We start from the raw sequence: 14850 nt of genomic DNA, 5'->3' as shown, positions 1-14850 counted from the left end.
AGCAAACTGGGGGAGTGGGGATGGCTCTGTGAATGGAGAGAACTAGCAGGAGAGCCAGAGGAAAGAAGGATAGGGAAGAGAAGGAGAAGGGGGGAGTAGACTAGCAGAAACCGAGACGTCGATGCTAATGCCATCTGGTTGGAGGATCTGGGTTTATAATTGTTGAGTTCAAGACGTGAAAAGTGTCATTAATGAATGCCACGAATGAAGTGAGTTGAGAAAGTATCAACAGAAATTCCAAAGCATCCTATCCTATCAGAAGCATTCAGGGGATTTTAAGATCAGCAAACGTGAGTTAGAAGAGGAATACAAAGACCAAGAATAACTCGGGCCAGGACTGTAGATGAAGAGAGCACCAATGAAGAGAGAAACTTATACATTTTTCAAAATATTTCTCATGTTGCATAACAAATGATTGTTTGATGTCCGGAATATAAGGTTAGGAGGTGCAGTAAAAATCTTTCTTCCACAAAGGGAGTATCCAAGACAAGACAGCATAGTTTTCAGGTGAGAGGAAGGAGTTTAAAAAGGGATCAGAGGGGGAGTTTGTTTTTATTCAGAGAGTGGTTGATTACTGAAATTTGTTGCTGGAGTATGTGGTGGAATCAGATACTATCACCATGTTTCAGAATCAGTTTGGCAGACACTTAAATAAGCAAAAAGGGATGGGTAACAATTTGTGATTCTATGATACCTTTTCTGGAACTGGGCAGCTTTTTCCCTGCAGACAATCAAAAATAGCAGGACGGAATTCAGGGTAAAACCATAAAAACGTAGGAGGAGAATATGGTTATTCAGCCCATCAAGTCTGCTCTGCCATTCAAATCACAGCTGATGTACCTTTCCTCCCAACCCAATTCTCCTGCCTTCCCCCCCCCCTACCCTCACCATAACATTTGACACCCTAATCACAAATCTATCAACTTCAGCTTTAAATATACCAAATGACTCGGCCCCCACAGCCATCTGTTGTAACAGGGTCCATAGATTCACCCCCCCCCTCACCCTCTGGCTGAAGACATGTATTCTTTATTACAGATTATAAGAATTTGTGGGTCAGAATACAAGATTTTCCTGATCTGGATTCTTCATTGACTAGATTTATCATGTCTTTATATAGTTCATTACACTGAATTTGTGTCTCTGTGATCACCAACACTGTTAGATGTGTCTACGTCTGCTACTTTACTGGCTGAATGGCTCTTAATATTCTCCATTCCAGTTCCTCACTACCAAGCAAGATGGCTACAATGGGTGACTCACATTATTCCCTCATAACATAGGTGGAATGGTTGAACTGCACTACAGTCCAAGCTACAGTTCAACCACAACTGACACCAACAGATCCTTGGAATTTTTAAGCAGAATACATAGTCTGAAAATTATCAACTCTTCCCTGCACAACGGGACGAGTTTAATGTTGATGGAAGTTCAGTCTATTTGGGGTGTTTTACTGGGTGAGGGGGGGAGGGGGAGGAGGAGGACAAGACTTAAAATCCTCTTTTTCTTTTAAATATTTTATTTTTCATTTTCCATCAGTAAGCACAGACTGTAACAAAATATATAGATATCCCCCAACAACCTATATATATGTGCCGTTTCTTCCCCCTCCCTCTCCCGCCTCTTAAAAAAAAGAAAGGAAAGCAAGAGGCAGGGTGTGGAGTTGGCATCTGACGAGTGACCATGGAGCTGCCCCCTAATGTAATTTCCTTTGTTAATTCATCTATTGGTAATTTTTGTCTGGGTGTGGCTATAGCTGTGCTCCTGGGTACATTAGATATGGCTGCCATATTTTAATAAAAGTGCTGTCTCGGTTTCTAAGATTATACATGATTTCCCCCCCCCCCATGGGAATGTGGAAAAAATGTGCTCATTAGTAATCCACTTACTGATCAGGAGAGGGAAGTCACATTTCCAGGTCATTGCTATACTTTTTTTTTTGTTATGGCAAAGTAATAAATATGGAGTGAATTTTTTATTTTTTAGTTTATGTCCATAAGGGACCCCAACAGGTACAACATTGGGTTCAGCAGGAAGGCTACTTTTGTTACCCTGGTTAGAATATCGGCCAAATCCTGCCAAAATGAGGCTTAACATCATCTTCTTGATGAGGATTTGGTGGAGGAGCAAGAATACTAGTGAATAGGTGCTGGCTGATACCTTACATCTACACGGTATTCAGAATAGAATAATGAGATCCTTTCATTTAGCTGGATTACACGAGTCTTTTTTGTAGACAAAATATCTCTGGGCCATTTACTCCTTTTATTTGTAGATTCCAGAGTTGCATGGTCAGTGTAGCAGTTAGTGCAATGCTATTACAGCACCAATGACCCAGGTTCGAGCCCCGCACTGTCTGGAAGGCGTTTGTACATTCTCCCCCATGGTTGTGTGTGTTTCCTCAGAGTAATTCAGTTTTCCCCAACTCTTCAAAAACGTTTCCTGGTTGTAGGCTAATTAGTGTATTTTGGGGCATGGGCATCAGAATCAGGATTTATTGTCATGAACAAGTCACGAAAGTCAGTGTTTTGCAGTTGCATCATAGTGTAAATGTTCACATTATAATCTTCTTACAAAATTACTATATATATAAAAAATAATAATAGGGAACAAAAAGTGAGGCCGTGTCTTTGGTTCATTGATCATTCAGGAATCTGATGGCAGTGGGGAAGAAGCTGTCCTTGTGCCATTGAGTGCTCGTCTTTAGGCTCCTGTACCTTTTCCCTGATGGTAGCAGAGTGAAGAGGGTGTGGCCTGGGTAGTAGGGGTCTTTGAGGATAGAGGTTGCTTTTTTAAGACACTGCCTCATGCAGATATCCTCGATGGAGTGAAGTCTGGTGCCTGTGATGCAGTGATGCAACCACCCAGAATGCTCCCCACGGTACACCTGTAGAAGTTTACGAGAATTTTCGATGACAGACTGAACCTCTTCAGACACCTCAAAAAGTATAGCCGCTGGCGAGCCGTCTTTGTGATTGCATCAATGTGGAGGCTTCAGGACTGGGTCTGTTACTGGGCCATGTGTCTAAATTTAAATTCGAAACAGTTTCTTGCTTAAATCTAACAAAGCAACATAATATTTAGAGCGCTGCTCTCAACATTTCTCCTCAAACTTCCCAGGTTTTAACAGAACAAGCTGATCTTTTCAGTGCCCCAAGTCCCTCATCTCTCATCCTATTGTGGTAAATTTCTATTTTACCTTCCCAATACCTTGACATCATCCCAAAACTGTTGTGCTGAGAACACAGCTGTAAAGTGTTCTGGAATGATTTAGCATTTCATTCCTTTTTATTCTTTTCTTAATATTGCATCAAAAGCCTATTTAGCAACTTTCAAATCTTGTGTTGCCACTGTCAGAGAGCTTTGTATTTCCACCCAGACGCAAATGTCTTGTCCACTGGATGAAAAGATGTCAATCAGTTTACATTAATTTTCTTCCCTTCTCTTATCAAAATGTCTCAATTCAGAACTTTCTGGGTTAAATTCATTCTCCCAGATGCCTGCCTATTATACAAGTGTGACATGTTCTTCCAAAGTGAGCTAGAATTTTGGCCTTGCAAAAAATATCCTAATTTTAAAATGTGACTAAAAACAAAAAGGTAGCTTTTCTCTCCACTTTTACCTGCTTTCTTTGTTTCATTTCATGTATGGATGTTGAGTCGCAGCTTGTGCAATTATTAATCTTTCACAGTGGTCCAAATCCCAGCGACACTGCTCACTTCTCTCCTGCATTAACATCCTACTCTCTGCATTCGGTCTCTTTCGCAATGGTACAGCTACACACTGCCTCTGCCCCTTCAATCAGATTTATTCCCAGTAAGAAAAGAGTGACACTCACGATTTCTCCGGCGCTTGGGTCGAAGATGGAAGGGGATGGGATGCCACTGCAGATCCAGAGAGAATTTACGCAAGGCACAAAGCAGAGGCTGCTTATAAACCCCGAAAAGTAAGGGAGCTTCAGGATCAGCTGCCCATCCTGTGACCAGACTTTCACTCTTTTATCGAAGGAGCCAGTCACAAGCCTGAATGAGTTGTGAGAGAAAGCTCATTAAAAACTACTTCTCAGGGCAAACGGAAGTCAGTGCAAACATGCCCATCCTTTTCACTAATTATGCTTGTCACTTGTTTTTTCATAATTCTTTCCATTATTCTCGGGAAATGGGTATCCTTGAGAAGGCAATGGCAGTGTGCAAAGTGAAAGTACCCCCACAATGATTTCAGGCAGTTGAAATATTTTGATTGGGTGACAAGGCACCATTAATGAATGAACAGAAATCATCATTTTAGATGATCATCATCAGGATTTGTGTGTCTCTCACATGTGCAAGGTGTCAGTTGTCCAAAAGCAGTGGGTTGGGGTGCTGCATTCTGTTTCTGTACAAGCTATTGCCACTGTACTCTCTACTTTTTTTAATTTTACTCAAGTGGAGAGCAGCACATCCATTGCTTGTGAATAAGTATTCCTTTTTTACATTCTATTTCAATTTTAGGGATACAGCAAGGTAACAGGCACTTCCGACCCATGAGCATGTGCCGCCCAAATACACCAACTAGCCTACAAACCCCATACATCTTTGGAATGTGGGAGGAAACCAGAGCTCCCATCGGAAACCCACGTGGACACAGGAAGGACGTACAAACTCTCCATGCACAGCAGCGGATTTGAACTGGTGTCACTGGCGCAATAATACTGCTGCGCTCTCCACTACGCTAACTGTGCTGCCCCTTTTCCACCGTCATAGGACTTATTATGCAAAATAAATGGGCACTGGATGGATGAGTTTTAGACCCAAATCTTTTCTTTTGTAAGATATTCCACAGGAGTGAAGTGGACCATGCTACAAGTTCAAACTTCAATGTCACATGTACCAAGGTGCAGTGAGAAAGTTTGTTTTGTGAGCAATCCAGCTAGGTCCCCTATACATAGTTCAGCAAGTAGTGTGCAGAATTACAAGGAGAGATCCGTTAGGACAGAGCAAAGGCCACATAACTTTACTATCATGAAGTTGATTCAGGAGTCTGAGGACAGTGGGAAAGAAACTGTCCTTGAATTTCATGAACTATGCTCTCTTTCAGCATACTGGCTATTTTTCCAAGTCAGCTGGAGCAATAGACAGAGGGGAAGGGGTTGGTGTGATAGTTTAAGCTGCATTCATAACTCTTTGCAGTTCCTTGCGGTCTTGAGTGGAGCTGATCCGGAGCCACACAGTGCTCCTTCTCGACACAGTGCTGCCAAGCCTTACCTTGTGCTCTCCATTTCCTGAACCACCATCAGACTTGTGATTCCTGCATCGTGAGCTCTGGAGTTACAGTGGACGAGCTGCAGGGTCTTGCTGTTCGGATAGGAACTGGTGTTGTAAATGATCAGCCTCTTGTCGTAACTGCTCAGACAAGAGTGGAAATGTTTTTAAAGTCTGAAGGTACTCAAGCCCATTTTAATTGCAGTGATTGCCTAATTCTTAGATTCCCTCCTCACTTCCCTTGGTTTCTTCCCATCTACAGGGTTAGGTGAGGGAACACAGAAAGATAATAGTCTGTAATCTCATTCTGCCATTTAGTTAGATTCTTGGTAATCAGACATCCACCTGCAGTTATTTTCCCCTCGAGATTCTCACCAAACAACAATCTATAAAGATCAGAATTTGAAGCTCCTATTAAAACCCTGAATCCATGGAGTTGTGCAGCAAGCTACATTCCTGATTTCAATCAGGACTGGCCAACAAATAAAGCTGCTTATCCATTTTGTACCTTCTGTTTTAAAAGCACAGTTGACTCCAAACCAATCACTACTCTTTCAAGATGCTAAAGCAAGATTAATTGAATTAACCCAAGCAATTAATAGAACAGACACAAAAACTGGTGACACTGGAATCTCAAGCAAGCAATGAGCAGCTGGAGTAACTCAGCATGTCAGGTAACATCCATAGGGAGTTATAGTCAGGTAAGGACCCATTATCAACCTGCATTGAGAGTTCAGAAACATCATGTGCTATTTCTTCCTCCTGCGATCTTTTTGTGTTCCTGAACTGTTTAGACTTGACCAAAGAAAAGTTTGGTATAATCCTGTTCTTTCAATTCAATTTGAGCTAATGCTCAAATCCAGAACTCAAGTAATGTGTCAGATACTTCACTATTTCCTTCGCTTTCCAGAGCGAAAAGGGAAATAAAAATAAAGTCCTGGCAATTTGAGGGGAAATTTATACAATTCTTCTAAAAGCAGAGAAAAGTATTGGAAAGTACATCAGGAGTTCACTTAAGCTCTGATAATTCTGTCCTGTTGCATGAGGCAATATATGCTGGATGGAGGCAGATGTTTGGAGGAGGGAAATGTACTGCATGAGATGCCAGTGATAACTGCCACTTACAAAGAACCACTTTGCGACCTCTTATGGAGCCATCATCATCAGGAGTTCTGCAGCATGGCAGTAAACCCTTCATCCCAACTTGTCAGTGCTGACTAAAGGAGTCCCATTTGCCTGCCATTGCAAGCAGATGCCGTGCAAAATTGACATCGCCAGATTTGGTACACACATAACCGAACACTACCATTGAATCTTAGAATCATTAATCAAACTTCTGCTAAGTCCGCTCACTTTCTTCTTTGCCTTATTTTAATCTTTCTGGAACTGCAGCCAAATGTCTAGAGACCTCTCATCATCATTACATTTTGTTTGGGTAGTAACAACAAAGAAATGATGGAGGAACTCAACAGGATTTTCCTGTGTCCCATCCACATCCAATGTATACCTTTTGTCTGTTGGCCTGTGCTCCTACCCCTGCTATTCTTCCCTCCGCAGCCTTTTATTCAGGTACCTGCATGATATATATATTTTTTTTTACTCGTACCTTGAAGAAGGGCACAGGCCCGAAACATTGGTCACACATCGTTACCTCCAATTTGACCCTGCGAGTACCTCCAATTTTACTGGAGTTACTTTAGACCAGTCAAGAATGGCAGATGTTCTCCTCTAAAGGACAATCTGGAGGGTAATTTTGTGATCATCATTACCTTTGATTTCTCTATTGATTTCCCAGATTTTTCAGCTGTTTAAAATCTAGCTGCTGTGGTGAGATTGAAACTCAGGATTGTTTGTCCAGGTTTCTGGCTTACTAGTCCAGTTAATTGATTGTTTTACTACCATCACTCCATAGAACCATAGAACATTACAGCACAGAACAGGCCCCACATAATTGTTTTTATTCACTGGACTACCAATTGTCTGACTTAGTTGGAAACCATTTAAAATAAATGAGAATAAGAGTGTAATGAGAACATTCTTACCAGAGCTTCCCCTCTCCCAAAGACACAGCCCTTCCTGGTTTGACATCTCCTTCATCAGCATGAATTTCCCACCCAACAACGCCATGACAACATCATGACTACTCAGAACACTGATGTCCGATTAACCCACTAGGATTAGACCAAGGTTTAATCGACAGATTTAACAATGGACAAGTGTTGGCATTGTCAGCATTTATGGTTCTGTGAAGCAACTTGCTATGATTCATGACTTGAAACATGCGACATAAATGTTTCTTATTGCTAGCACTGAACACCTTCAAGGAATCCTTATGTTTTAGAGCCTAGCAATGGTTTCCGAACATTGTTGTGGCAAGATCCAACTTAATTCGAAGCAAATGCACTCTGCCTCCACACATATGTGTTGAGTAACTTAGAGATTGCTGTATTGTATTTAAAACACCAACTGACTCGTAGGCACTTACCCAGCAGAATATATCCGTGTATCAAGGCAGACCACAGCTGACACAATGTCTTTATGCCTACGGTCAGTGAAGCTCCTCCCCAGATCCAGCACATGTCCAGAGACTTTCTTTTCATCCAAGGGAAAGACACTGAGCTGGTTTTTGAACCCACAAATGAGCTGATGTCTCCGATGATTGATGGCCATACAAAATATTGAAGTGTTTAACTGGAATTGAGAAACAAAATGAACAGAAACAGAGGTCATTTGCAGTTTGGGTTTAATTGAATTAGGCTTGTTCTTGCATGACAACTCTGGATGCATTAATTGTTTGCAAATCATTTTCACACGATAGGTAATGAATGAGCAATGCATGAATCAAGTTATTTTTAATCTTGGGGTTTCATGCATTGTAATGACTATGTTGGTACCCTCTGGAACTCTTGAGACCGGAGAATATAATCCAGATTGAAATCTCTGGAAAAGGTTCAGGGATTTCCTTTTGCAAGACAAGTTGGTCAACTAACGAGCTAGACTTTTCAATCAGTACAAAGTTCCCAGCAAAAGCAGCAGAGGATGTTTGGCTAACATGACTGACAGGAGTGAGATTAGCAAAGTTACTAAAATGGATGTTCTTACCATCATCATACTGCAGTCAGTGCAATCTTGCTTTGTACAAAATTAGCCATTTGCTACATTGCTAAAGTGACAAGATTTAAAAAAAATTTTTTTTTTTTCAACATTTGTTTTTGAAATTGGGCCTCTGCTCTATTAATCCCTAGGGTCAATTCAATTAATCTTGCAAGTTGGAAGAAAAGTTGGAACTGTTACGAGTCCAGAGGACCCCAAAACCCAGTTGTGATAGAAATTCACCAAGACAAATGGTTACTTAAACAAAAGTTACTTTTAATTTTCCTTAAATATAAAATAGGATCAAACTTTAATTTATTACTATTAACTTAATTAAACACCTTCTAATTCTAAGTGCATGTGTATGTAATGTGTATATGTTCAGGAAAGTTCTTTGATTCACAGTCTAATCTCACTTCTCACTCCTCCAAGTTCACTGGTGTCAGGCAATTCTTATACTATGACAGACTTTAACATTTATGAATTTTCGCCAAGCTCTGGTGCTTAAAGTAATTAGTTACCGCTCAGGAAATTTCTTGTTGGTTTCAGAGAGAGATTTGTTGCTCATTGGACACACACAAACTGATTTACTTCCATCAGTTACTTCAGTGTCTTGCTGAAGAAACTTGCCCCATCAGGGTTTTCAAAATGATAACCTCTTCTTCCAGGTCATCACAGAGTTCCTCTTGTTTCCCTTATTTCAGGAGAAATACTCTCTCCAGCCATTTCCTTTTGTCAGGACAATAAGAGTTTTCACCAGGCTAAACTCAGATCTCTTAAAAAGGGGTCTTTCAAAAGTCACTGTAGAACTCCAACTGAATTCTCTCTCTCGGTTCTTAGAGAGAGCCTGTTTGGTCTTTTCTCCCTCTCTGCTTGCAAAAACACACGACCTTCTTGCAGGGCTCCAGACCCAGTCTTTGAAAAATCTTATCAGCCTCTGACCGTGGACTGTTTCATTTGTACCAGCTTTTGAAGTTCCTTAGCAAAGCATTTCGAAAGTAGTTTTTATTGTCTTTGCAAAAGCACTCGGTGCCTCAATGTCTCACTTTCAGCAAAGCTCCTGAATTTTAAATGAGATCTGTTTTGTGAAATGTTAGTTTGTTTGTGACCTACACTGAACCCCCACAATCTACCTCCTTTAAAAACATATTTATATACAAACTATAATATACCCATCACAGAAAGAACAAGAGATTCGTCAGGATGAGGCTGGGATTGGAATATGTGAGTTCTAGCAAGAGGATGGATAGGCTGGGTCATAATCATGAGAGGCGTAGATAGGGTCAATTCTGACAGTCTTTTTTCCCAGGGTAGATGACGCTAGAACTAAAGGGCAGTGGTTTAAGGTAAGAGGGGAGAGATTTAAAAGGGACCTGAGGGCCAAATGTATTACTCCATGTGTAGTCCGTATGTGGATCATACTGCCATAGGAAGCCAAAGAAGTGGTTACAATTAGGACATTCAAAAGACATTTGGCAGATGTGATGAGAAGGGTTTAGAAGGAAGAAAATGGGACTAGGACTAGCCTAGAATACTAACTTGGTCAGCGTGAATGAGTTCGGTTGAAATGCCTATTCTGTATTGTACGACTTGTCTAATTTAAACAATTAAAATCCATGAATAAACAGCAAAATCTGGGATGCAATTCGTACCGTAATCCGGTCAAATATAGTTGCTCCTGTAGTCCAAACCACAATAGTTCCATCGTTGGATGACGAGAAAATAAGTTTGGGTTCAACCCAGTACATTAATTGAGTGATCATGCCAGTATGTTCGAAGACACAAAAGGTTAGATGTCCATTTTCCAAATCCCACCACTTAATGACACCATCTGAATTAAGACAAGACAACTAGTATTTATTGAACAATGAAAGCACCATGGTAAAGCTACATCCTTGGTGTTCCTTCCCTGTCAAGAAGGATATTTAACTCACAAGTGCAATCTGTTATTTAGTTAAGGCATATCTGCAATATATGTTGATTCCACTTAATGTACCTTTGCACCATATTTCTTTTACACTTATGCAAAAAAAAAATCCATCTCAGTCATGGAATTTTCAATTGACCAACTATACACCTATTTTTTAGGGGAGAGAGTACCAGATTTCAACAATGCTAACACCGTGCCAAACCTAGCCATCATGGGCATGGACCTTGCCAAAAACATCTGTGAGACATGGACTCAAGAAGGGTTAGTGTAGCAGTTGGAACAACGCTATAACAGCTCCAGCAACCAGAGTTAAAATCCACCGCTGTCTGACATTCTCCTTGTGATCGTGTGGATTTCTTCTGGGTGTTTCAGTTTCCTCCCAGATTCCAGACAAGCTGATTGGACAGATGGGTAAAACTGAGTGGTGCAATCTTGTGGGCAGAAGGGCCTGTTACCATGCTGTATCTCTAAATTAATTTAATGTATTAACAGTGTAAAAGAACCCCAGATTCTTGCTGACCATCACTTCTTGCTGCTACCTTCACGCAGAACAGAAGCCTGAAGCCTCGACTCTCTGCTTTTTCCGCCAACCGCTAACAGGGTCTTAGACCACTTCAAACTACCCGAATTAAAGGCCTGAAACATCACTTTTTCTTTGCACCAATTGCAACTGTGGATCAATCATTTATATTTATTATCTCTTTTACTGTCTCAATTTAATTTATATTGTTGTTAGTGTATCTTTTTTGCAGCAAGTAAGAATATTGGTCATTGTCCTCCACAGAGGACAATGAAACTCTCATCTTATTCCACAGAAAAGTGTTTGCTGATTTTCCTCTTATATCTAAACTCCAATTTTACATTTATTTTTCTAGAAAAACAAAAACTGCCTCTGCTGGAATCTTGAGCAACCAATGAGCCCTGCTGAAATAACTCAGCGTCTAGGAGTAGAAATGGTCAGTCAATATTTCTCCTGAAATTCTGACCAGCCATATCTACCCACAGGTAGGGACTCTTTCAGCGAGAAATATTGACTGACCATTTCTATCCGTAGGTGCTGCCTGATCCACTGCATTCCTCCAGCAGTCCCTTATTTGCTTAAATTTAGTTTTGCATTTTTCCCTGTCCAAAGATTCAACATTCAATTTACTGTCACTGTAATAAAACACTCTCATACGACATGAAATTGCTTTTGTCTGCCATAAGGCAGACAGATTCACCATCGGCAGAAATTGCCTGAAGCGCCTCTTATAGTCAGAAAAAGAGAAGCAAAAGAGAGATCCCCCCTCCCCCAGAGTCACCTAGTGTCTGTAGATTCACCTCCAGTGCTTCCGCAGCCCCCCACAGCCACACAGTCTGAACCATTTGCAGCCCGAGCTCCAGATCCAAACCTCCAACACGGTCAGGAATCCTTCAGCACCTTCGGCCACCCCTTCACATCCCAGTTTTGATACCTGATAACCCTTCAGATGGTTTGAGCCTGACTCCAGCAGTGTGAGTCTCCTGACAGCAGTCACCAGCAGCCCCCCACTTGCCTGGGTCTTTCAGTCAGAGCCCCCTCACTGGTCCGCCGCCGTGGGCACCGTCCCATGGGTTGTCTCCTCTGCTTCTCCTTCTCAGATGGGGGATGAGCTCACTGATTTTTATGGTGCCCTAAACCAGTCCTCCACTCCCCTAGAGTCTACAACCCTTAAAGATATTCCCCCTAAACGGCTATTCCTATTCCTCTCAGAGTTACAGATATCAAGCTCAGCAAAATCCAGTGTTTGAGTGAGAACGAAGGTACCCAGGGTAGGATGGTGAAGAAGGACACATTACATTCCTATCCAGGAATGTCATTGTGTTGCACAGCAGTGCTGTGGAGGCATCGGTAGAAGGTAAGTTGCATATGAAACTCCCAGTGTTACCATCAGCCAATATTGTCCAGCTGAAGATGAGACTTTTGAGACAAAAAATACTAAAATTAAACCTGTAGATGCTGGAAGTCCAAATTAAAATTAAAATGCCCCTGACCACCCTCTCCTCTCCCTCTTCCTTTTGGGATGTGAAATCATGCACTAACAGTTTCTCACCTGCTATTGTCTAACTCCTGAGCAAACCTCGCCTCGCTCTGACTCTGTGGATAGACTTGCTGGATTGCACACAGAGCATGCCTTCTCATTATACATCGGTACACATAAACTTGAAATACTCAATGTGGGGTCGGCCCACATCTATGGCCCTGAAACATTAGCTTTGTTTCTCTTCCCAAAGACTCTTAGGAGATGATCTTAACTGTGTGGCTAGGCACCTTTCTAATGCCTTCTACAAATTTGCTGATGACAACTTGTCTGTCAGTGGAATCACAGACGGCAGTGAGGAAGCATACAGGATTGAGATAAATCAGCTAGTTGAGTAGTATTACAACAGCAATCTTGCACTCATTGTTAGCAAATCCAAGGAGCTGATGTACACTTCAGGAAGGAATCAGGAGAACATGAACCAATTTTCATTGAGGGGTCAGCAGTGGAGAGGGTCAAGACTTTTAAATTCCTGATTGTCAACATCTCTGAGGATCTGTCCTGGGGGTCCATGCCAAGGCAACCACAAAGAAGGCTCACCAGGGGCTATACTTCATGGGGAGTTTGAGGACTTTTGATGTGTCATCAAGGACTCTCGAAAATTTCTAGAATGGAGCACATTCTGTCTGGTTGCATCACAGGTTGGTATGAAGGTGCCAATGTACAAAGCTTGAAAAATAAAATTCCACAGAGCAGCTAACTCAGCTAGCAATATCACAGGAACCAGTCTTCACTCCAATGAGGACATCTACAAGAGGCAGAGTCTTAAGCAAGCAATAGTATCCTCAAGGATCGTCATCACCCAGGCCATGCCTGACACTGCCAGAAGACGAGCACCCAGTGGCACAAGGACGGCTTCTTCCCCTCTGCCATCAGATTCCTGAATGATCAATGAACCACAGTCAGCACCTCACTTTATCATATTTTTCTGCACTGTTTATATATTTTTGAAATATAATTTATAGCAATAAATTATATTGTAACACTGCCACAAAACAACATTTCGTGACATGTTCATGACGATAAATTTTAATTCTGATTGAATAGTGCTCTTTTAATTTCCTTGTATAATATTTGCTTAGCTCCTTAACATTTTGCTCTTCCCCCAACGAGGAGTTCTCCTTGCTTGAATGATAATGAGAATACACACTGAACAGCTTCCACAAACCCTGGGGCTAAAATACTGCATTCAGAGATAGCTACATTAAATTACTCTTCACTGATTGAGGTGTTTGTGCTACTCCGAACTAGATTTAATTGAGTTCATACTATAGAGTGACAACACAGCACATTTTCCGTTTATGAGAGCAACGTAGCATAGATATGAAATGGTTAGGTTGTAGCAATGAAATCGTGAATGTTGCAAAAGTAACTAAACCAGTGAGCAGAGAATGCAACAGATGTTATTTATATTAATTTCGAGGAAGGTTATGATAACTGTTTCAGAAGTAATTAACAATCTAAATTTAAGAACAGATACACCTCGACTTGCATCTGGGTTACATTCTGAAAGTGGGGACGCAAATCAATCTGGGTGCAAGTCGATCATTACAGGTGAAATATACTCATTCAAGCTCCTGACATCTGACTGCAGATCCTCGCTCACAGCTCCCCGCCCACCAGAGCTCCCGACACCCTGACTGCCCACTCATCCGAGATCCGGACTACAGATCTTCGGTATCCCCATGCACTGGTCACAGACTCTCTCTGAGCTCCTTGCTGCCCACCCATCCAAGCTCCCGATGCCCCGACCACGGATCCTTGCCCCGGCTGCCCAGCCACTGGAGGTCCCGACAGCACAACTGCATACGCTCACCTCAGCTACCTGAACACCAGAGCTCCCAAAGCGGACTGTACAACCTAAATTGATGGTGTAAATTTTTTAATAAAAATTTATTAACCACTTATGTGGTGACCTTGGATGTATCAGTGATCGGACATTACTCGATCAAGTGTAAGCGTACTTAGAACAGAGACAAATTATTGATCTGCTGATGGAACTTGGCAGGTTGAGCAGAACAGAGGAAGAAAAAAGAATCGTCAGCATTTCAGACTGGAGTCATTTGTCAAAATTCTTGATGAGGAGTTTCAGCCCAAAACATTGACCATTCTTTTTCTCCCACTCATGCTGCTCGATCCACTCAGTTCCTTCAATAGAGTTTGTTTAACCTTACATTTCAGCATTTGCAGTCTCCTGTGTGTCTACAAATTATTAATCTGTCCCTGATAATGGTAGAAGATACAGAATAGAGATTATGGCCCCAGTTGCACAGGATGCTCTCAATAGTGAGAGGAGAGGTGGAGGGTGGGAGATGGACTCTCAGCCTTCGGAGGAAGTAGAGGTGATGCTGGGCTTTCTTGGCTATGGGGCTGGCGTTAAGGAACCAAGTTAGGTTCTCCACCAGGTGCACTTCAAGGAACTTCATACTCTTAACCACCTCAGTGGTTGAGTCGTCAATGGTCTGGGGAGCGTGATCTCCCTGGGCCCTCCTGAAGTCGACAACCATCTCTTTTGTGTATTTTTTTT

General features: G+C 41.7%; 1 protein-coding gene across 1 annotated transcript in view; it reads right to left on the bottom strand.

Moving 5' to 3' along the window:
- LOC138743541 (uncharacterized) overlaps window positions 1-10134 on the bottom strand; it is a 46734-nt gene extending 36600 nt beyond the window's left edge. The window contains exons 1-4 of the mRNA XM_069899032.1: window positions 9986-10134; window positions 7726-7931; window positions 5244-5381; window positions 3839-4022 (exon numbers count right to left, since the gene is read on the bottom strand). Coding sequence (XP_069755133.1) covers window positions 3839-4022; window positions 5244-5381; window positions 7726-7931; window positions 9986-10096 — 639 coding nt within the window. The 5' untranslated portion in view covers window positions 10097-10134. The remainder of the gene's footprint in view (window positions 1-3838; window positions 4023-5243; window positions 5382-7725; window positions 7932-9985) is intronic.
- Between the last annotated feature and the right edge of the window lie 4716 nt (window positions 10135-14850).

Source organism: Narcine bancroftii, chromosome 9 (assembly GCF_036971445.1).
Source record: "Narcine bancroftii isolate sNarBan1 chromosome 9, sNarBan1.hap1, whole genome shotgun sequence".
In the NCBI taxonomy this organism is placed as follows: domain Eukaryota; kingdom Metazoa; phylum Chordata; class Chondrichthyes; order Torpediniformes; family Narcinidae; genus Narcine; species Narcine bancroftii.
This window is presented reverse-complemented; position numbering and strand designations above follow the sequence as displayed.